General features: G+C 50.1%; 1 protein-coding gene across 2 annotated transcripts in view; it reads right to left on the bottom strand.

Annotated features, from left to right (window-relative positions):
* Positions 1–25,467, bottom strand: part of LOC115127583 (stromal interaction molecule 2-like) — a 113,163-nt gene that overhangs the window by 34,233 nt on the left and 53,463 nt on the right. For both annotated transcript variants that reach the window (XM_065021957.1, XM_065021958.1), the window contains exons 3-4: positions 11,602–11,713; positions 966–1,077 (exon numbers count right to left, since the gene is read on the bottom strand). In XM_065021957.1, the coding sequence (XP_064878029.1) occupies positions 966–1,077; positions 11,602–11,713 (224 nt within the window). The remainder of the gene's footprint in view (positions 1–965; positions 1,078–11,601; positions 11,714–25,467) is intronic.

Here is a 25,467-nt window from a genome sequence, read left to right as displayed (position 1 = left end):
GTCTGTCAGTGTGTCTGAACATGTCGGTGTGTCTGAACATGTCGGTGTGTCTGAACATGTCGGTGTGTCTGAACATGTCGGTGTGTCTGAACATGTCGGTGTACTCCACCATCTTAAACCAGATCAGACAACATGTCAGTGTGTGCGTGTGCGTCAGTGTGTCTGAACATGTCGGTGTACTCCACCATCTTAAACCAGATCAGACAACATGGCAGTGTGCTCCACCATCTTAAACCAGATCAGACAACATGGCAGCCAGCGACACCCAATCCACTGCTGTGACATCATGTAATGAGTCAGCACCCCCCACGGGTACGGGGGGGGGTAAAACAACACCCCTGACCCTCTTCAACCCCCCTCTTCAACCCTCCTCTTCTATCCATGTAGTCATTCCTTACATGAGTACATGGAGTCTCAGCGAGTCTCATTCCTGAAGAGATTCTAGTGGAACTGCTCTGACTCTCCCCTTCGTGTCATTAAGACGGTGTTATTGGTCCCATCTAAACAAGATCAAGTCCATATAAAAGGTGCCTCCTTGATATAACAATCGCCTGCTGACTTCGGGGTCATGACATGAACTGGGATGTCTGAACTGCACTAACGTGACTATCTGACAACATGGTCAGGGAGATGTTTTGCTAGTCGAAGTGGGCATATGTTTTATGTGTGTGTGTCATGTTTGATAATTTCTTTCCCATTCCACCTGCATTAACCTCACATATCCAGCAGAAGGGAGCATTGGTCTGAGTAACAAATTGAGCTCATTTGTTTATGATGTGCATTTCAACTTTTCAAACTAAACCTGAAACCGTTTAACATATATCTACATATTGATAAAGCAGTGCAAAGCGATATCTTCACCATCGCACAAAATCACTACTGTTTACACATCATGGAAGACACGATTCAGTTCAGTGGTGTTGTTGGTATCTGTGAAATTCTGTGTTGTGTGATAATGTAGTCACCGAGGCAGAGTGTTTCCATTGATCCGGAACTCTCTGAAGCTCGTCTCGTACTGAGGCAGCTCCACAGATTCCTTCAGCCACTGGACTGTGTCCTCCGTCGTCCAGTTATGAACTGCAGACAGAGACTGAAATTGGCATTTGCTTCTTCCATTTACCCCCTCTCCCTTCCTCCCTTCCATTTACCCCCTCTCCCTTCCTCCCTTCCATTTACCCCCTCTCCCTTCCTCCCTTCCATTTACCCCCTCTCCCTTCCTCCCTTCCATTTACCCCCTCTCCCTTCCTCCCTTCCATTTACCCCCTCTCCCCCTCTCTCCCTTCCTTCCTCCCTTCCATTTACCCCCTCTCCCTTCCTCCCTTCCATTTACCCCCTCTCCCTTCCTCCCTTCCATTTACCCCCTCTCCCTTCCTCCCTTCCATTTACCCCCTCTCCCTTCCTCCCTTCCATTTACCCCCTCTCCCTTCCTCCCTTCCATTTACCCCTCTCCCATTCCTCCCTTCCATTTACCCTCTCTCCCATTCCTCCCTTCCATTTACCCCTCTCCCTTCCTCCCTTCCATTTACCCTCTCTCCCATTCCTCCCTTCCATTTACCCCCTCTCCCATTCCTCCCTTCCATTTACCCCCTCTCCCTTCCTCCCTTCCATTTACCCCCTCTCCTTCCTCCCTTCCATTTACCCCTCTCCCATTCCTCCCTTCCATTTACCCCCTCTCCCATTCCTCCCTTCCATTTACCCCCTCTCCCATTCCTCCCTTCCATTTACCTCCTCTCCCATTCCTCCCTTCCATTGACCCCCTCTCCCATTCCTCCCTTCCATTTACCCCCTCTCCCTTCCTCCCTTCCATTTACCCTCTCTCCCTTCCTCCTTCCATTTACCCTCTCTCCCTTCCTCCCTTCCATTTACCCTCTCTCCCTTCCTCCCTTCCATTTACCCTCTCTCCCTTCCTCCCTTCCATTTACCCCTCTCCTTCCTCCCTTCCATTTACCCCCTCTCCCTTCCTCCCTTCCATTTACCCCCTCTCCCTTCCTCCCTTCCATTTACCCCTCTCCCTTCCTCCCTTCCATTTACCCCCTCTCCCTTCCTCCATTCCATTTACCCCCTCTCCCATTCCTCCCTTCCATTTACCCCCTCTCCCATTCCTCCCTTCCATTTACCCCCTCTCCCTTCCATTTACCCCCTCTCCCATTCCTCCCTTCCATTTACCCCCTCTCCCTTCCATTTACCCCTCTCCCATTCCTCCCTTCCATTTACCCCCTCTCCCTTCCATTTACCCCTCTCCCATTCCTCCCATTTACCCTCTCTCCCATTCCTCCCTTCCATTTACCCTCTCTCCCATTCCACCCTTCCATTTACCCCTCTCCCATTCCTCCTTCCATTTACCCCCTCTCCCTTCCATTTACCCCCTCTCCCATTCCTCCCTTCCATTTACCCCCTCTCCTTCCATTTACCCCCTCTCCCATTCCTCCCTTCCATTTACCCCCTCTCCCTTCCATTTACCCCCTCTCCCATTCCTCCCTTCCATTTACCCCCTCTCCCTTCCATTTACCCCTCTCCCATTCCTCCCATTTACCCTCTCTCCCATTCCTCCTTCCATTTACCCCCTCTCCCTTCCTCCTTCCATTTACCCTCTCTCCCATTCCTCCTTCCATTTACCCCTCTCCCATTCCTCCCTTCCATTTACCCTCTCTCCCATTCCTCCCTTCCATTTACCCCCTCTCCCTTCCTCCTTCCATTTACCCTGTCTCCCATTCCTCCCTTCCATTTACCCCCTCTCCCATTCCGCCCTTCCATTTACCCCTCTCCTTCCTCCCTTCCATTTACCCCTCTCCCTTCCTCCCTTCCATTTACCCCCTCTCCCTTCCTCCTTCCATTTACCCCCTCTCCCTTCCTCCCTTCCATTTACCCCCTCTCCTTCCTCCCTTCCATTTACCCCCTCTCCCATTCCTCCCTTCCATTTACCCCTCTCCCATTCCTCCCTTCCATTTACCCCCTCTCCCTTCCTCCCTTCCATTTACCCCCTCTCCCATTCCTCCCTTCCATTTACCCCCTCTCCCATTCCTCCCTTCCATTTACCCCCTCTCCCATTCCTCCCTTCCATTTACCCCTCTCCCATTCCTCCCTTCCATTTACCCCCTCTCCCTTCCTCCCTTCCATTTACCCCCTCTCCCTTCCATTTACACCCTCTCCCTCCCATTTACCCTCTCTCCCTTCCTCCCTTCCATTTACCCTCTCTCCCATTCCTCCTTCCATTTACCCCCTCTCCCATTCCTCCCTTCCATTTACCCCTCTCCCATTCCTCCCTTCCATTTACCCCCTCTCCCATTCCTCCCTTCCATTTACCCCCTCTCCCATTCCTCCCTTCCATTTACCCCCTCTCCCTTCCTCCCTTCCATTTACCCCCTCTCCCATTCCTCCTTCCATTTACCCCCTCTCCCATTCCTCCCTTCCATTTACCCCTCTCCCTTCCTCCTTCCATTTACCCCCCTCTCCCTTCCTCCCTTCCATTTACCTTCTCTCCCATTCCTCCCTTCCAATTACCCCCTCTCCCATTCCTCCTTCCATTTACCCCCTCCCTTCCTCCCTTCCATTTTACCCTTCCTCTCCCTTCCTCCTTCCATTTACCCCCTCTCCCATTCCTCCTTCCATTCTCCCATTCCTCCCTTCCATTTACCCTCTCTCCCATTCCTCCTTCCATTTACCCCCCCCCATTCTCCCATTTACCCCCTCTCCCATTCCTCCCCATTTACCCCCTCTCCTCCTCCCTTCCATTACCCCCTCTCCCTTCCATTTACCCCCTCTCCCATTCCTCCCTTCCATTTACCCCTCTCCCTTCCATTTAACCCCCTCCCATTCCTCCCATTTACCCCCTCTCCCTTCCTCCTTCCATTTACCCCCTCCCTTCCATTTACCCCCTCTCCCATTCCTCCCATTTACCCTCTCTCCTTCCTCCCTTCCATTTACCCCCTCTCCCATTCCTCCCATTTACCCCCTCTCCCATTTCCTCCCATTCCTCCCTTCCATTTACCCCCTCTCCCTTCCATTTACCCCCTCTCCCATTCCTCCTTCCATTTACACCCCTCTCCCTTCCATTTACCCCCTCTCCCATTCCTCCCATTTACCCCCTCCTTCTCCTTCCATTTACCCCTCTCCCCCTTACCCCCTCTCCATTTACCCCCTCTCCCATTCCTCCTTCCATTTACCCCTCTCCCTTCCATTTACCCCCTCTCCCATTCCTCCCTTCCATTTACCCCCTCTCCCTCTCCTCCTTCCATTTACCCCTCTCCCATTCCTCCCCTTCCATTTACCCCTCTCCCATTCCTCCCATTACCCCCCTCTCCATTTCCTCCCCCATTTACCCTCTCCCATTCCTCCCTTCCATTTACCCCCTCTCCCTTCCTCCTTCCATTTACCCCCCCTACCCCCTCCCTTCCATTTCACCCTCTCCCTCCATTTACCCTCTTCCCTTCCTCCCTTCCATTTACCCCTCTCCCATTCCTCCTTCCATTTACCCCTCTCCCATTCCTCCCTTCCATTTACCCCCTCTCCCTTCCTCCCTTCCATTTACCCCTCTCCCATTCCTCCCTTCCATTACCCCCTCTCCCATTCCTCCTTCCATTTACCCCCTCTCCCTTCCTCCCTTCCATTTACCCCCTCTCCCATTCCTCCCTTCCATTTACCTCCTCTCCCATTCCTCCCTTCCATTTACCCCTCTCCCATTCCTCCCTTCCATTTACCCCCTCTCCCTTCCTCCTTCCGTTTTACCCTCTCTCCCTTCCTCCCTTCCATTTACCCCTCTCCCTTCTCCCTTCCACCCTCTCTCCCTTCCTCCCTTCCATTTACCCTCTCTCCCTTTCCTTCCATTTACCCCCTCTCCTTCCTCCCTTCCATTTACCCCCTCCCTTCCTCCTTCCATTTACCCCCTCTCCCTTCCTCCCTTCCATTTACCCTCTCCCCTCCTTCCATTTACCCCTCTCCCTTCCTCCATTCCATTTACCCCCCATTCCTCCTTCCATTTACCCCCTCCCATTCCTCCCTTCCATTTACCCCTCCTCCTTCCATTTTACCCCCTCTCCCATTCCTCCCTTCCATTTACCCCTCTCCCTTCCATTTACCCCTCTCCCATTCCTCCTTCCATTTACCCCCTCTCCCTTCCATTTACCCCTCTCCCATCCCTTCCATTTACCCTCTCCCATTCCTCCTTCCATTACCCCTCTCTCCCATTCCACCCCTCTCCCATTCCTCCTTCCATTTACCCCCTCTTCCATTTACCCCCTCCATTCCTCCCTTCCATTTTACCCCCTCTCCCTTCCATTTACCCCCTCTCCCATTCCTCCCTTCCATTTCCTCCCTTCCATTTACCCCCTCTCCCATTCCTCCTTCCATTTACCCCTCTCCCTTCCATTTACCCCTCTCCCATTCCTCCATTTACCCCATTCCTCCTTCCATTTACCCCTCTCCTTCCTCCTTCCATTTACCCCCATTTCTCCTTCCATTTACCCTCCCATTCCTCCCTTCCATTTACCCTCTCTCCCATTATCCTTCCATTTACCCCTCTCCTTCCTCCCTTCCATTTACCCCCTCTCCATTCCTCCCTTCCATTTACCCCCCTCCCCATTCCGCCCTTCCATTTACCCCCTCTCCCTTCCTCCTTCCATTTACCCTCTCCCTCCCTTCCATTTACCCCCTCTCCCTTCCTCCTTCCATTTACCCCCTCTCCCTTCCTCCCCTTCCATTTACCCCCTCTCCCATTCCTCCCTTCCATTTACCCCTCTCCATTCCTCCCTTCCATTTACCCCTCTCCCATTCCTCCCTTCCATTTACCCCCTCTCCTTCCTCCTTCCATTTACCCCTCTCCCATTCCTCCTTCCATTTACCCCCTCTCCCATTCCTCCCTTCCATTTACCCCTCTCCCATTCCTCCCTTCCATTCCCCCTCTTCATTTCCCCTTCCATTTACCCCCTCCCTTCCTCCCTTCCATTTACCCCCTCTCCTTCCATTTACCCCCTCTCCCTCCTTCCATTTACCCCTCTCCCTTCCTCCCTTCCATTTACCCTCTCTCCCATTCCTCCCTTCCATTTCCCCCTCTCCCATTCCTCCCTTCCATTTACCCCTCTCCCATTCCTCCCCTTCCATTTACCCCTCTCCCATTCCTCCCTTCCATTTACCCCCTCCCATTCCTCCTTCCATTTACCCCCCTCTCCCTTCCTCCTTCCATTTACCCCTCTCCATTCCTCCCTTCCATTTACCCCCTCTCCCATTCCTCCCTTCCATTTACCCCCTCTCCCTTCCTCCCTTCCATTTACCCCCTCTCCCATTCCTCCCTTCCATTTACCCCCTCTCCCATTCCTCCCTTCCATTTACCCCTCTCCCATTCCTCCCTTCCATTTACCCTCTCCCATTCCTCCTTCCATTTACCCCTCTCCCTTCCTCCTTCCATTTACCCTCTCTCCCATTCCTCCCTTCCATTTACCCCCTCTCCCTTCCATTTACCCCCTCTCCCATTCCTCCTTCCATTTACCCCTCTCTCCATTCTCCTTCCATTTACCCCTCTCCATTCCTCCCATTTACCCCTCTCCCATTCCTCCCCTTTACCCCCTCTCCCATTCCTCCCTTCCATTTACCCCCTCTCCCTTCCATTTACCCCCTCTCCATTCCTCCCTTCCATTTTACCCCCTCTCCCTTCCATTTAACCCCTCTCCCATTCCTCCCATTTACCCCCTCTCCTTCTCCTTCCATTTACCCCCTCTCTTCCATTTTACCCCTCTCCCATTCCTCCCATTTACCCTCTCTCCCTTCCTCCTTCCATTTACCCCCTCTCCATTCCTCCCATTTACCCCCTCCCCATTTACCCCCTCTCCCATTCCTCCCATTTACCCCTCCCTTCATTTACCCCCTCTCCCCATTCCTCCCTTCCATTTACCCTCCCTTCATTTACCCCCTTCCATTTACCCCCTCTCCCTTCCTCCTTCCATTTACCCCTCCCTTCCATTTACCCCCTCTCCCATTCCTTTACCCTCTCTCCCTTCCTCCTTCCATTTACCCCCTCTCCTTCCGTTTCTCTCCCATTCCTCCTTCCATTTACCCTCCCTTCCTCCCTTCCATTTACCCCCTCTCCCTTCCATTTACCCCCTCCCATTCTCTTCCATTTACCCCCTCTCCCTTCCATTTACCCCCTCTCCCATTCCTCCCTTCCATTTACCCCCTCTTCCTCCCTTCCTCCTTCCATTTACCCCTCTCCCTTCCATTTACACCCTTCCCTTCCTCCCTTCCATTTACCTCTCTCCCATTCCTCCCTTCCATTTACCCCTCTCCCATTCCTCCTTCCTTCCTCCCATTCCTCCCTTCCATTTACCCCTCTCCCATTCCTCCCTTCCATTTACCCCCTCCATTCCTCCTTCCATTTACCCCCTCTCCATTCCTCCCTTCCATTTACCCCCTCCCCCCTTCCATTTACCCCCTCTCCCATTCCTCCTTCCATTTACCCTCCCTTCCTCCTTCCATTTTACCCCCCCTCCCATTTCCTCCATTTACCCCCTCCCTTCCATTTACCCCCTCTCCTTCCTCCTTCCATTTACCCCTCTCTCCTTCCTCCCTTCCATTTACCTCTCCCTTCCCATTCCTCCCTTCCATTTACCCCCTCTCCCCTTCCATTTCCTTCCCTTCCATTTACCCCCTCTCCTTCCTCCTTCCATTTACCCCCCTCTCATTCTCCCATTCCTTTACCCCCTTCCATTTTACCCCCTCTCCCTTCCTCCCTTCCATTTACCCCCCCCTTCCTCCTTCCGTTTCCCCTCTCCCATTCCTCCTTCCATTTACCCTCTCCCTCTCCCTTCCATTTACCCTCCTCTCCCATTCCTCCCTTCCATTTACCCTCTCTCCCATTCCTCCCTTCCATTTACCCCTCTCCCTTCCATTCCCTCCCTTCCATTTACCCTCTCTCCCATTCCTCCCTTCCCCTCTCCCATTCCTCCCATTTTCCTTCATTTTACCCCTTCCATTTCCTTCCATTTGCCCTCCTCCCTTCTCCCTTCCATTTACCCCCTCTCCCATTCCTCTTCCATTTACCCCTTCCTCCCTTCCATTTTCCTCCCTTCCATTTACCCCTCCCATTCCCCCATTTCCTCCCTTCCATTTACCCCCTCTCCCATTCCTCCCATTTACCCCCTCTCCCTTCCATTTACCCCCTCTCCCATTTCCTTCCATTTACCCCCTCCCATTCCTCCATTTACCCCCTCTCCCATTTACCCCCTCTCCCTTCCATTTACCCCTCCCATTCCTCCCATTTACCCTCTCTCCCATTTACCCCTCTCCCTTCCATTTACCCCCTCTCCATTCCTCCCTTCCCTCTCCCTTCCTCCCTTCCATTTACCCCCCCTTCCATTTCCCCCTCCCATTCCTCCCTTCCTTACCCCCTCTCCCCCATTTTCCATTTACCCTTCCTCCCTCCCATTTTCCTCCCTTCCATTCCTCCCATTTCACCTCTCCCATTCCTCCTTCCATTGCCCCTCACCCTTCCTCCATTTTCCTCTCCCTCCTCCCATTCCCTCCCATTCCTCCTTCCATTTACTCTCCCTTCCATTTACCTTCCCTGTATTCTCCTTCCATTTACCTCTCCATTCCTACCCCTCTCCCTCCTCCTCCCTTCCATTTTCCATTGACCCCCTCCCCTTCCTCCTTCCATTTACTCCCATTCCTCCCTTCCATTTCCCTCTCCATTCCTCCCATTCCTCCTTCCATTTACCCCTCTCCCATTCCTCCTTCCATTTACCCCCCTCTCCATTCCTCCTTCCATTTACCCCCTCTCCCATTCCTCCTTCCATTTACCCCTCTCCCTTCCATTTACCCCTTCCCATTCCTCCCTTCCCATTTCATTTACCCTCTCTCCCATTCCTCCCTTCCATTTACCCCTCTCCCATTCTCTCCTCCATTCCTCCCATTTCCCTCCCTTACCCTCTCTCCCTTCCTCCCTTCCATTTACCCCCTCCCATTCCCCTTCCATTTCTCCCCCCTCTCCCATTCCTCCTTCCATTTACCCCTCTCCCTTCCATTTAACCCCTCTCCCATTCCTCCCATTTACCCCCCTTCCTCCTTCCATTTACCCCCTCTCCCTTCCATTTACCCCTCTCCATTCCTCCCATTTACCCTCTCTCTCCTTCCTCCTTCCATTTACCCCCTCCCATTCCTCCCATTTACCCCTCTCCAGTTCCTCCCATTTACCCTCTCCCATTCCTCCCTTCCATTTACCCCCTCTCCTTCCATTTACCCCCTCCCATTCCTCCCTTCCATTTACACCCCTCTCCTTCCATTTACCCCTCTCCCATTCCTCCCATTTACCCTCTCTCCCTTCCTCCCTTCCATTTACCCCCTCTCCTTCCATTTACCCCTCTCCCATTCCTCCCATTTACCCTCTCTCCCATTCCTCCCTTCCATTTACCCCTCTCCTTCCATTTACCCTTCTCCCATTCCTCCCCTTCCATTTACCCCCTCTCCTTCCATTTACCCCCCTCCCATTCCTCCCATTTACCCCCTCTCCTTCCTCCCTTCCATTTACCCTCTCTCCCTTCCATTTACCCCCCTCTCCCATTCCTCCATTTACCCTCTCTCTCCCTTCCTCCCTTCCATTTACCCCTCTCCCATTCCTCCCATTTACCCCCTCTCCCATTCCTCCCATTTACCCCCTCTCCCATTCCTCCCTTCCATTTACCCCCTCTCCTTCCATTTACCCTCTCCCATTCCTCCCTTCCATTTACCCCCTCTCCTTCCATTTACCCCCTCTCCCATTCCTCCCATTTACCTCTCTCCTTCCTCCTTCCATTTACCCCCTCCCTTCCATTTACCCCCTCCCATTCCTCCCATTTACCCTCTGTGTTTTTCTCTTCCATTTACCCCTCTCCTTCCATTTACCCTCTCTCCCATTCCTCCCTTCCATTTACCCCCTCTCCCTTCCATTTACCCCCTTCCATTTACCCCTCTCCCTTCCATTTACACCCTCTCCTCCCATTTACCCTCTCTCCCTTCCTCCCTTCCATTTACCCTCTCTCCCATTCCTCCCTTCCATTTACCCCCTCTCCCTTCCTCCCTTCCATTTACCCCTCTCCTTCCTCCCTTCCATTTACCCCTCTCTCCCATTCCTCCCTTCCATTTACCCCCTCCCATTCCTCCCATTTACCCTCTCTCCCTTCCTCCCTTCCATTTACCCTCTCTCCCATTCCTCCCTTCCATTTACCCCTCTCCCTTCCATTTACCCCTCTCTCGCTTCCTCCCTTCCATTTACCCTCTCTCCCATTCCTCCCTTCCATTTACCCCCTCTCCCATTCCTCCCATTTACCCCCTCTCCTTCCTCCCTTCCATTTACCCCCTCTCCCATTCCTCCTTCCATTTACCCCTCTCCCATTCCTCCTTCCATTTACCCCTCTCCCTTCCATTTACCCCTCTCCCTTCCATTTACCCCTTTCCTTCCATTTACCCCTCTCCCTTCCATTAATCCCTCTCCCTTCTCCCACCCCCTCTCCCTTCCATTTACCCCTCTCCCTTCCATTTACCCCCTCTCCTTTCCTCCCACCCCCTCTCCTTTCCTCCCACCCCTCTCCTTTCCTCCCACCCTCTCCCTTCCATTTACCCCCTCTCCTTTCCTCCCACCCCTCTCCTTTCCTCCCACCCCTCTCCCTTCCTCCCACCCCCTCTCCCTTCCTCCCACTCCTCTCCCTTCCATTTACCCCCTCTCCCTTCCTCCCACCCCCTCCCTTCCATCCAAGCAATTAGACTGCTGAACAATTCATAAAAATCGCCACCGGACAATTTACATTGATACCCCCCCCTGTCTTGTACACTGCTGCTACTCACTGTTTGTTTGTTATCTATGCATAGTCACTTCACCCCCACCTACATGTACAGATTACCTCAACCACCCTGTACCTCTGCACACTGACTCAGTACCGGTGTCCCCTGTATATAGCCTCCACACTGACTCGGTACCGGTGTCCCCTGTATATAGCCTGCACACTGACTCGGTACCGGTGTCCCCTGTATATAGCCTGCACACTGACTCGGTACCGGTGTCCCCTGTATATAGCCTCCACACTGACTCGGTACCGGTGTCCCCTGTATATAGCCTCCACACTGACTCGGTACCGGTGTCCCCTGTATATAGCCTGCACACTGACTCGGTACCGGTGTCCCCTGTATATAGCCTGCACACTGACTCGGTACCGGTGTCCCCTGTATATAGCCTCCACACTGACTCGGTACCGGTGTCCCCTGTATATAGCCTGCACACTGACTCGGTACCGGTGTCCCCTGTATATAGCCTCCACACTGACTCGGTACCGGTGTCCCCTGTATATAGCCTCCACACTGACTCGGTACCGGTGCCCCCTGTATATAGCCTGCACACTGACTCGGTACCGGTGTCCCCTGTATATAGCCTCGTTATTGTTATTCTCATTGTGTTACTTTTTATTTTAGACACCTTGGTAAATATTTTCTTCTTCTCATGGTTAAGGGCTTGTAAGTAAGAGTTTCACGGTAAAGTCCACACTTGTTGTATTCGGCGCATATGGCAAAATAAAGTTGGATTAGATTTACCCTCTCTCCCTTCCTCCCTATTTTAAACAATCCCTCCCTCCATATCTCTCCTACCTTCTGAGGTTTTCCAGCCCTTCCACAGCTCTTCCACAGTGATGTGTTGGTCTTCCCTGTGAAGGTTACTGTGTTTGTTAGTTTGTTGTTGCTTCATATCTTCTCTAATAAACTGCAAGAAGAAGAAGACATTTGGTTAATATTACTGGTTATTCTATCGTTACAGACTGCAATAAAACTGACATCGTGGGAACACAAACTAACAAGTGAAACACAGGCACAGAGTTATGACATCATGGATACCAGCAGACGTGACTTTCAGTGTGATGTGAGATCTATTAGTTGTGTCTCTATTAGAAGTTGGCCGATTAATTAGGGACGATTTCAAGTTTTCATAACAATCGGTAATCTGCATTTTTGGACGCCGATTATGGCCGATTACATTGTAATCCATGAGGAGACTGTGTGGCAGGCTGACCACCTGTTACGTGAGTGCAGCGTCGCAAGGAGACAAGGTAAGTTGATAGCTACAGTAGCATTAAACTTAACTTATAAAAAACAATCAATCTTACCATAATCACTAGTTAACTACACATGGTTGATGATATTACTAGTTTAACTAGCTTGTCCTGCGTTGCATATAATCAAAGCGGTGCTTGTTCATTTATCATTGAATCACAGCCTACTTCAACTTTGCCAAATGGGGGGTGATTTAACAAAAGCACATTCGCAGAAAAAAAAAAGCACATTCGTTGCACGACTGTACCTAACCATAAACATCAATGCCTTTCTTAAAATCAATACACAGAAGTATATATTTTGAAAACTGCATATATAGTTCAAATAAATGCATATTAACTAGCGAAATTGTGTCTCTTCTCTTGCGTTCAGTGCATGCAGAGTCAGGGAATATGCAGCAGTTTGGGCCACCTGGCTCGTTGTGAACTGTGTGAAGACCATTTCTTCCTAACAAAGACCGTAATTAATTTGCCAGAATTTGACATAATTATGACATAACATTGAAGGTTGTGCAATGTAACAGCAATATTTAGACTTAGGGTTGCCACCCGTTCGATAAAATACAGAACGGTTCCGTTTCACTGAGAGAAAAAACGTTTTGTTTTCGAAATGATAGTTTCCGGATTTTAACATATTAATGACCAAAGGCTCGTATTTCTGTGTGTTTATTATATTATTATTAAGTCTATTATTTGAAATTTGATAGAGCAGTCTGAGCGGTGGTAGGCAGCAGCAGGCTCGTAAGCATTCATTCAAACAGCACTTTACTGCGTTTGCCAGCAGCTCTTAGCAATGCTTGAAGCACAGCGCTGTTTATGACTTCAGGCCTATCAACTCCCGAGATTAGGCTGGCAATACAAAGTGCCTATAAAAACATACAATAGTCAAAGGTATATGAAAAACAAATGGTGTAGAGAGAAATAGTTGAGGCGTCATAATTCCTATAATAACTACAACCTAAAACTTCTTAACTGGGAATATTGAACCACCAGCTTTCATTTGTTCTCATGTTCTGAGCAAGGAACTTAGCTTTTTTACATGGCACATTTGCACTTTTACTTTCTTCTCCAACACTGTGTTTTTGCATTATTTCAACCAAATTGAACACGTTTCATTATTTATTTGAGACTAAATAGATTTTATTCATGTATTAAGTTAAAATAATAGGGTTCATTGTTCATTCAGTATTATTGTAATTGTCATTATTAAAAATATATATTTAAGAAATTGGCCGATTAATCGGCATCGGCTTTTTTTGGTCCTCCAACAATCTGTATCGGCGTTGAAAAATGCTAAATTTGGTCGACCTCAAGTCTCTATGGTCAGATCACAGGTGTTGTGAATATGGTGTTTGAGCAGACTAGACTGTGTCCTTCTCCCACATAGCAGCCTAACCACCGGAGGTCTTTCTCTGGTACACTAGATCTCCTCCATAACACCCTGCCATCAACAACCTACCTTTCTCTAGCCCTCACAACAGCCCCTGAATAGCCACAGCACCAACCGACATTGCCAAGGAAACAGGTATGGGCAATACAACAAAACCTTAAAAGCTCCAATCGCCTTGGGAACAGCATGAGTTGATTTGGCATGAGTTGATTTGGCACGAGTTGTGTCGCTACGCCACAATAAAGCACTGCTATTCTGCTCCCTACCTGGGTTTTAAACAGTGAGTCATAATAGACACAAAGCTCTGTGTTGAGCTAGGAGAGAAGGGAGCATGTGTGTGTGTGTGTGTGTGTGTGTGTGTGTGTGTGTAGAGCTAGAAGGGAGAATGTTGACTCAGGTTTTTGCATTGACCAATAACAGAGCTGTACACCATAAAGGTAGGATATAAGGACTACAGAGGCTAAATCATGTGGTTCTAAACCAGGGGTTACCTTCGATGATTAGCTCAATGTGGTTCTAAACCAGGGGTTACCTTCGAGGATTAGCTCAATGTGGTTCTAAACCAGGGGTTACCTTCGATGATTAGCTCAATGTGGTTCTAAACCAGGGGTTACCTTTGAGGATTAGCTCAATGTGGTTCTAAACCAGAGGTTACCTTCGATGATTAGCTCAATGTGGTTCTAAACCAGGGGTTACCTTCGAGGATTAGCTCAATGTGGTTCTAAACCAGAGGTTACCTTCGAGGATTAGCTCAATGTGGTTCTAAACCAGGGGTTACCTTCGAGGATTAGCTCAATGTGGTTCTAAACCAGGGGTTACCTTCGAGGATTAGCTCAATGTGGTTCTAAACCAGGGGTTACCTTCGAGGATTAGCTCAATGTGGTTCTAAACCAGGGGTTACCTTCGATGATTAGCTCAATGTGGTTCTAAACCAGAGGTTACTTTCAAGGATTAGCTCAATGTGGTTCTAAACCAGGGGTTACCTTCGAGGATTAGCTCAATGTGGTTCTAAACCAGAGGTTACCTTCGAGGATTAGCTCAATGTGGTTCTAAACCAGAGGTTACCTTCGAGGATTAGCTCAATGTGGTTCTAAACCAGAGGTTACCTTCGAGGATTAGCTCAATGTGGTTCTAAACCAGGGGTTACCTTAGAGGATTAGCTCAATGTGGGTCTAAACCAGAGGTTACCTTCGAGGATTAGCTCAATGTGGTTCTAAACCAGAGGTTACCTTCGAGGATTAGCTCAATGTGGTTCTCAGTGTGGGTCTTGTGAGTTGGGCCGTCTACGGTATTAATTGCTGTGATAATTTGTGGTCTTGCTGTGGGTTGAGATCAGTGACTGGAAGGCAATATCAACCATACTGAGAATAAATAACTTCTTCATGGTTCAGGAATGAATATGGGTCATAGACACTGTTTAGTCATTTAGCAGACGGTCTTATGCAGAGCGACTACCAGAGTATTTATCTCAAGGCAGCTAGGTAAGTGAATTACCTCAAACCTTTACTCAAACCAACTGTCAGTAAAGTCAGTGCTAGTGAGACAAGTGGGAGTGTTAGATTTGACTAAAACACTGAATACTATCAGTACATCAGCTGTAGTTCTGCTAAATGGTTGAACAGGAGAAATGACTGCCATTTCCACTTGAGTTGGTTTCCTAGCAAACAGAATGACAACGTTTGAACAGTGGACGTTTATTTGTTAACAAACACCTTGACAAGTTGCACAACTTCAGTTCGTTTGCTATTGATGTTGTTATCCAATGGGAGTTTTTGAAAATAGCTGAGTCACCTGACAAATGACTAGGACATTATCTCAAATGGACAGGAAGCACGCACACAATACAAAGGGGCTGGTTGTCTGAGTTGGATTCTAGTTGGGTCTTCCCCAAGAGCCTCTCCTGCCCTTTCAAACAACACACTCGGAACTACTGTAAGGTTGTGTGTGAGAGATGAAGGGGCTGGGTGGGGCAGTGTGTGTGTGAGAGATGAAGGGGCTGGGTGGGGCAGGGGGGCAGTGTGTGTGTGAGAGATGAAGGGGCTGGGTGGGGCAGTGTGTGTGTGAGAGATGAGATAAAGGGGCTGGGTTGGGCAGTGTGTGTGAGAGATGAAGGGACTGGGTCACTCCACAAAGCAGTGTGTGTGTGAGAGATGAAGGGGCTGGGTGGGGCAGTGTGTGTGTGAGAGATGAAGGGGCCTGGGTGGGCAGTGTGTGTGTGAGAGATGAAGGGCCTGGGTGGGGCAGTGTGTGTGTGAGAGATGAAGGGGCTGGCCCTACACTCTACACTATGGGGCAGTGTGTGTGTGAGAGATGAAGGGCCAGGGTGGGGCAGGGGGGCAGTGTGTGCGTGAGAGATGAAGGGCCTGGGTGGGGCAGGGGGGCAGTGTGAGCGTGAGAGATGAAGGGGATGGGTGGGGCAGGGGGGCAGTGTGTGTGATTTGAGGAGGTCTGAATATCTAGCCATGGATCCTCTGGTGGTGACCAGTAGCACATGTCAACAACTCGCTGAGCTATCCTTCACTCAATAAATTATGCCTGCCTGTGTGTGTGTGTGTGTGTGTGTGTGTGTGTGTGTGTGTGTGTGTGTGTGTACACTCTTCCAGGCATGTCAATGGGTACCACAGAGCCCTTTTACACTGGAGACCAGCTAGGTCAATCAAACAAACAACAACCCCATTCACTACTGGTGTCACAAGCAGAAACACCCCCCATCACTACCACAAGCAGAACTAGAACCCCATCACTACTCACAGTAAAGCAGAACTACCCCCATTCACTCCACAAGCAGAACCCCCCCAATCACCCACAAGCAGAACGACTATCTTAACCCCATACATAGCCCCACACAAGCAGAACCCCATCACATCACTCCACAAGCAGAACGACCCCCATTCACTCCACAAGCAGAACGACCCCCATACACTCCACAAGCAGAACGACCCCCATACACTCCAGTAGCAGAACTAGAACCCCATCACACTGGTGTCCACATCCAGCAGAACGACCCCCATTCACTCCATCAAGCCCAGGGCCCTACACACTGGTGTCTATCCAGCAACCATCACTACACTCACAAACAGAACGACCCCATTCACTCCACAAGCAGAACTAGAACCCCATCACTCCACTGGTGAACGAATCCAGTAGCCCCACAACAGAACGACCCCATTCACTACCACTATCCAGAATCCCATACACTCCACAAACAGAACGACTGGGTGTCACTTCCAGTAGCCCCACACAGAAACCCCATTCACTCCACAAGCAGAACTATCCCAGTAGCACCACCCACATCACTACTGGTTCACTATCCAGCAGCAGAACGACCTATAACACCATCACTACTGGTGTCACGATCATACCCACAAGCAGAAACCCCATCACACTCCACAAGCAGAACGACCCCATTCACTCAGAACACAAGCAGATCCAGAGCCCCCATACATAGAGAACTCCATCAAACAGAACGTCACTATCCAGTAGCCCTACACAAGCTAGAACCCCATCACTCCACATCCAGCAGAACGAACCCCATCACTACCATTCACTCCACAGCAGAACGACCCCATCACACTCCACAAGCAGAACGACCCCATCACACTGGTGTCACAAGCAGAACGACCATCCCTACACTACACTAAACACCATCTACTGGTGTCACTATCCACAGCCCCCACAAGCAGAAGGACCCCATCACTACTGCTCCACAAGCAGAACGAACCCCATACACCCATCTAGCAGAACACTAGAACCCCATCACTACCACAAGCAGAACGATCCCCCACATTCACTCTGGTGTCACTATCCAGTAGCAGAACGAACCCCATCACTACTGGTGTCACCCAGACACATACACACACAGAACCCCATCACACTGTCACAAGCAGAACGACCCCCACCCCATCACACTCCTATAACACCACAAGCAGAACGACCCCATACACTCACACAAGCAGAACCCCATACACTCCACAAGCAGATTGGTCACAATATGAATAATCCACATCTATAAAAATAGCTGATCATCACACTCCAGGTCCAACTCCGCAGAACGACCCCATACACTAGAACCCCATCACTACTGGTGTCACTATCCAGCAGCCTACACTACACTAGAACCCCATCACTACTGGTGTCACATCCAGTTCACTAGAACCCCATCACTACTGGTGTCACTATCCAGCAGAACCAGAACCCCCATTCATCCAGAAGCCCCACACTAGAACCCCATCACTACTGGTGTCAATCCAGTAGCCCTACACTAGAACCCCATCACTACTGGTGTCCATCCAAGCAGAACGACCCATCACTACTGGTGTCACTATCCCACAAGAACCCCATCACACTGGTGTCACTATCCAACAACCCCATCAACTGGTGATCCAGTATAAAGTAACTGGTGAATCCATTACACTACAAGAAAACTACTGTGTCACAATATGAAATAATCCACATCTATAAAAATAGCTCCAGATCTATTCATCACTACTGGTGTCACTTTGCCCTACACTGACTGTCACTATCCAGGTCCATCACTACTGGTGTCACTATCAGTCAAACTAGGTGATGGAACCCCATCACTACTGGTGTCACTATCCAGTAGCCCTACACTAGAACCCCATCACTACTGGTGTCACTATCCAGTAGCCCTACACTAGAACCCCATCACTACTGTGTGTCACTATCCAGTCCAGTAGCCCTACACTAGAACCCCATCACTACTGGTGTCACTATCCAGCAGCCCTACACTCACTAGAACCCCATCACTACTGGTGTCACTATCCCATCACTACTGGTGTCACTATCCAGTAGCCCTACTACACTAGAACCCCATCACTACTGGTGTCACTATCCAGTAGCCCTAGAACCCCATCACTACTGGTGTCACTATCCAGAACCCCATCACTACTGGTGTCACTATCCAGTAGCCCTACACTAGAACCCCATCACTACTGGTGTCACTATCCAAGCCCCATCACATCACTACTGGTGTCACTATCCAGTAGCCCTATCACTACTGGTGTCATCCAGTAGAACCCCATCACTACTGGTGTCACTATCCAGTAGCCCTACACTACACTAGAACCCCATCACTACTGGTGTCACTATCCAGTAGCCCCACACTACACTAGAACCCCATCACTACTGGTGTCACTATCCAGTAGCCCTACACTACACTAGAACCCCATCACTACTGGTGTCACTATCCAGTAGCCCTACACTACACTAGAACCCCATCACTACTGGTGTCACTATCCAGTAGCCCTACACTACACTAGAACCCCATCACTACTGGTGTCACTATCCAGTAGCCCTACACTACACTAGAACCCCATCACTACTGGTGTCACTATCCAGCAGCCCTACACTACACTATAACACCATCACTACTGGTGTCACTATCCAGTAGCCCTACACTACACTAGAACCCCATCACTACTGGTGTCACTATCCAGTAGCCCTAGAACCCCATCACTACACTATAACCCCATCACTACTGGTGTCACTATCCAGTAGCCACTACACTAGAACCCCATCACTACTGGTGTCACTATCCAGTAGCCCATCACTACTGGTGTCACTATCCAGCCCCACATTCATGACTATAACACCATCACTACTGGTGTCACTATCCAGTAGCCCCACTACACTAGAACCCCATCACTACTGGTGTCACTATCCAGTAGCCCTACACCACTAGAACCCCATCACTGGTGTCACTGGTGTCACTATCCAGCAGCCCTACACTACACTAGAACCCCATCACTACTGGTGTCACTATCCAGCCCTACACTAGAACCCCATCACTACTGGTGTCACTATCCAGCCCTACACTACACTAGAACCCCATCACTACTGGTGTCACTATCCAGCAGCCCTACACTACACTAGAACCCCATCACTACTGGTGTGTCACTATCCCAGCCCTACACTAGAACCCCATCACTACTGGTGTCACTATCCAGTAGCCCATCACTACTGGTGTCACACTAGAACCCATCACTACTGGTGTCACTATCCAGTAGCCCTACACTAGAACCCCATCACTACTGGGTGTCACTATCCAGTCAGCCCTACTACACTAGAACCCCATCACTACTGGTGTCACTATCCAGCAGCCCTACACTAGAACCCCATCACTACTGGTGTCACTATCCAGTAGCCCTACACTCACACTAGAACCCCATCACTACTGGTGTCACTATCCAGTAGCCCTCACACACACTAGAACCCCATCACTACTGGTGTCACTATCCAGTAGCCCTACACTAGAACCCCATCACTACTGGTGTCACTATCCAAGCCCCACACTAGAATCACTACTGGTGTCACTATCCAGTAGCCCCTACATTAGAACCCCATCACTACCCTATCCAGCCCTACACTAGAACCCCATCACTACTGGTGTCACTATCCAGTAGCCCTCTCACTGGTGTCACATCCAGTAGAACCCCATCACTACTGGTGTCACTATCCAGTAGCCCTACACTGAACCCCATCACACTCACTATCCAGTAGAACCCCATCACTACTGGTGTCACTATCCAGCAGCCCTACACACATCACACTATACACCCCATCACTACTGGTGTCACTATCCAGTAGCCCTACACTACACTAGAACCCCATCACCCTATCCAGCCCAGAACCCCATCACTACTGGTGTCACTATCCAGTAGCCCTACACTACACTAGAACCCCATCACTACTGGTGTCACTATCCAGTAGCCCTACACTACACTAGAACCCCATCACTACTGGTGTCACTATCCAGCCCTACACTACACTAGAACCCCATCACTACTGGTGTCACATCCTATAACCCCATCACTACTGGTGTCACTATCCAGTAGCCCTACACTACACTAGAACCCCATCACTACTGGTGTCACTATCCAGTAGCCCTACACTACACTAGAACCCCATCACTACTGGTGTCACTATCCAGTAGCCCTACACTAGAACCCCATCACTACTGGTGTCACTATCCAGAACCCCATCACTAGCCCTACACTACACTAGAACCCCATCACTACTGGTGTCACTATCCAGTAGCCCTACACTAGAACCTAGAACCCCATCACTACTGGTGTCACTATCCAGTAGCCCTACACTACACTATAACACCATCACTACTGGTGTCACTATCCAGTAGCCCTACACTAGAACCCCATCACTACTGGTGTCACTATCCAGTAGCCCTACACTAGAACCCCATCACTACTGGTGTCACTATCCAGTAGCCCTACACTAGAACCCCATCACTACTGGTGTCACTATCCAGCCCTACACTAGAACCCCATCACTACTGGTGTCACTATCCTAGAACCCCATCACTACTGGTGTCACTATCCAGTAGCCCTACACTAGAACCCCATCACTACTGGTGTCACTATCCAGTAGCCCTCACACTCACTAGAACCCCATCACTACTGGTGTCACTATCCCAGTAGAACCCCATCACTACTGGTGTCACTACACTAGAACCCCATCACTACTGGTGTCATATCCAGTAGCCCTATCCACTACACTAGAACCCCATCACTACTGGTGTCACTATCCAGTAGCCCTACACTACACTAGAACCCCATCACTACTGGTGTCACTATCCAGTAGCCCTACACTAGAACCCCATCACTACTGGTGTCACTATCCAGTAACCCCATCACTACTGGTGTCACTATCCAGTAGCCCTACACTACACTAGAACCCCATCACTACTGGTGTCACTATCCAGTAGCCCTACACTACACTAGAACCCCATCACTACTGGTGTCACTATCCAGTAGCCCTAGCCCTACACTAGAACCCCATCACTACTGGTGTCACTATCCAGCAGCCCTACACTAGAACCCCATCACTACTGGTGTCACTATCCAGTAGCCCTAGAACCATCATCACTACACTAGAACCCCATCACTACTGGTGTCACTATCCAGTAGCCCTACACTACACTATAACCCCATCACTACTGGTGTCACTATCCAGTAGCCCTACACTACACTATAGAACCCCATCACTACTGGTGTCACTATCCAGTAGCCCTACACTAGAACCCCATCACTACTGGTGTCACTATCCAGTAGCCCTACACTACACTAGAACCCCATCACTACTGGTGTCACTATCCAGCAGCCCTACACTAGAACCCCATCACTACTGGTGTCACTATCCAGTAGCCCTACACTACACTAGAACCCCATCACTACTGGTGTCACTATCCAGTAGCTGGTGTCACTATCCACAGCCCTACACTAGAACCCCATCACTACTGGTGTCACTATCCAGTAGCCCTACACTACACTAGAACCCCATCACTACTGGTGTCACTATCACACTGGTGTCACTATCCAGCAGCCCTACACTAGAACCCCATCACTACTGGTGTCACATCCTAGAACCCCATCACTACTGGTGTCACTATCCAGTAGCCCTACACTACACTAGAACCCCATCACTACTGGTGTCACTATCCAGTAGCCCCCTACACTAGAACCCCATCACTACTGGTGTCACTATCCAGTAGCCCACACTACACTAGAACCCCATCACTACTGGTGTCACTATCCAGTAGCCCTACACTAGAACCCCATCACTACTGGTGTCACTATCCAGCAGCCCTACACTAGAACCCCATCACTACTGGTGTCACTATCCAGTAGCCCTACACTAGAACCCCATCACTACTGGTGTCACTAGAAGCCCCCATCACTACTGGTGTCACTATCCAGTAGCCCTACACTAGAACCCCATCACTACTGGTGTCACTATCCAGTAGCCCACACTACACTATAACACCATCACTACTGGTGTCACTATCCAGTAGCCCTACACTAGAACCCCATCACTACTGGTGTCACTATCCAGTAGCCCTACACTACACTAGAACCCCATCACTACTGGTGTCACTATCCAGCCCTAGCCCTACACTAGAACCCCATCACTACTGGTGTCACTATCCAGTAGCCCTACACTAGAACCCCATCACTACTGGTGTCACTATCCAGTAGCCCTCACACTACACTAGAACCCCATCACTACTGGTGTCACTATCCAGTAGCCCCTACACTAGAACCCCATCACTACTGGTGTCACTATCCAGTAGCCCTACACTACACTAGAACCCCATCACTACTGGTGTCACTATCCAGTAGCCCTACACTACACTAGAACCCCATCACTACTGGTGTCACTATCCAGTAGCCCTACACTAGAACCCCATCACTACTGGTGTCACTATCCAGTAGCCCTACACTACACTAGAACCCCATCACTACTGGTGTCACTATCCCAGCCCTACACTACACTAGAACCCCATCACTACTGGTGTCACTATCCAGTAGCCCTACACTAGAACCCCATCACTACTGGTGTCACTATCCAGTAGCCCTCACTACTAGAACCCCATCACTACTGGTGTCACTATCCAGTAGCCCCTACACTAGAACCCCATCACTACTGGTGTCACTATCCAGTAGCCCTACACTAGAACCCCATCACTACTGGTGTCACTATCCAGTAGCCCTACACTAGAACCCCATCACTACTGGTGTCACTATCCAGTAGCCCTCACACTCACTATCCAGTAACACCCCATCACTACTGGTGTCACTATCCAGTAGCCCTACACTAGAACCCCATCACTACTGGTGTCACTATCCAGCAGCCCACACTACACTAGAACCCCATCACTACTGGTGTCACTATCCAGTAGCCCTACACTACACTATAAAACCATCACTACTGGTGTCACTATCCAGTAGCCCCACACTAGAACCCCATCACTACTGGTGTCACTATCCAGTAGCCCTACACTAGACTAGAACCCCATCACTACTGGTGTCACTATCCAGTAGCCCCACTACACTAGAACCCCATCACTACTGGTGTCACTATCCAGTAGCCCTACACTACACTAGAACCCCATCACTACTGGTGTCACTATCCAGTAGCCACTAGAACCCATCACACTGGTGTCACACTAGAACCCCATCACTACTGGTGTCACTATCCAGTAGCCCTACACTAGAACCCCATCACTACTGGTGTCACTATCCAGTAGCCCTACACTACACTAGAACCCCATCACTACTGGTGTCACTATCCAGCCCTACACTACAGCTGGTGTCCTATCCAGCAGCCCTACACACTAGAACCCCATCACTACTGGTGTCACTATCCAGTAGCCCTCACACTAGAACCCCATCACTACTGGTGTCACTATCCAGTAGCCCTACACTAGAACCCCATCACTACTGGTGTCACTATCCCCCTACACTACACTAGAACCCCATCACTACTGGTGTCACTATCCACACTACACTATAACCCATCACTACTGGTGTCACTATCCAGTAGCCCTACACTAGAACCCCATCACTACTGGTGTCACTATCCAGTAGCCCTACACTAGAACCCCATCACTACTGGTGTCACTATCCAGTAGCCCTACACTACACTATAACACCATCACTACTGGTGTCACTATCCAGTAGCCCTACACTAGAACCCCATCACTACTGGTGTCACTATCCAGTAGCCCTACACTACACTAGAACCCCATCACTACTGGTGTCACTATCCAGTAGCCCCTACACTACACCCCATCACTACATCCAGTAGAACTAGAACCCCATCACTACTGGTGTCACTATCCAGTAGCCCTACACTAGAACCCCATCACTACTGGTGTCACTATCCAGCAGCCCTACACTAGAACCCCATCACTACTGGTGTCACTATCCAGTAGCCCTACACTAGAACCCCATCACTACTGGTGTCACTATCCAGTAGCCCTACACTAGAACCCCATCACTACTGGTGTCACTATCCAGTAGCCCTACACTCCACACTAGAACCCCATCACTACTGGTGTCACTATCCAGTAGAACCCCATCACTACTGGTGTCACTATCCAGCCCTACACTAACTAGAACCATCACTACTGGTGTCACTATCCAGTAGCCCTACACTACACTAGAACCCCATCACTACTGGTGTCACTATCCAGCAGCCCTACACTAGAACCCCATCACTACTGGTGTCACTATCCAGTAGCCCCCTACACTAGAACCCCATCACTACTGGTGTCACTATCCAGTAGCCCCACACTAGAACCCCATCACTACTGGTGTCACTATCCAGTAGCCCTACACTACACTAGAACCCCATCACTACTGGTGTCACTATCCAGTAGCCCTACACTAGAACCCCATCACTACTGGTGTCACTATCCAGTAGCCCTACACTACACTAGAACCCCATCACTACTGGTGTCACTATCCAGTAGCCCTACTGGTGTCATCCACTCACATAACTAGAACCCCATCACTACTGGTGTCACTATCCAGTAGCCCTACACTAGAACCCCATCACTACTGGTGTCACTATCCAGTAGCCCTCACACTAGAACAGTAGCCCTAACCCATCACTACTGGTGTCACTATCCAGTAGCCCTACACTAGAACCCCATCACTACTGGTGTCACTATCCAGTAGCCCTACACTACACTAGAACCCCATCACTACTGGTGTCACTATCCAGTAGCCCTACACTAGAACCCCATCACTACTGGTGTCACTATCCTATCCAGTAGCCCCTCCACACTACAGAACCCCATCACTACTGGTGTCACTATCCAGTAGAACCCCATCACTACTGGTGTCACCAGTAGCCCTACACTAGAACCCCATCACTACTGGTGTCACTATCCAGCAGCCCTACACTACACTATAACACCATCACTACTGGTGTCACTATCCAGTAGCCCTACACTAGAACCCCATCACTACTGGTGTCACTATCCAGTAGCCCTACACTACACTAGAACCCCATCACTACTGGTGTCACTATCCAGTAGCCCTACACTACACTATAACACCATCACTACTGGTGTCACTATCCAGTAGCCCTACAAATGAACCCCATCACTACTGGTGTCACTATCCAGTAGCCCTACACTACACTAGAACCCCATCACTACTGGTGTCACTATCCAGTAGCCCTACACTACACTAT

This window comes from Oncorhynchus nerka, linkage group LG8 (assembly GCF_034236695.1).
Source record: "Oncorhynchus nerka isolate Pitt River linkage group LG8, Oner_Uvic_2.0, whole genome shotgun sequence".
NCBI lineage: Eukaryota > Metazoa > Chordata > Actinopteri > Salmoniformes > Salmonidae > Oncorhynchus > Oncorhynchus nerka.
This window is presented reverse-complemented; position numbering and strand designations above follow the sequence as displayed.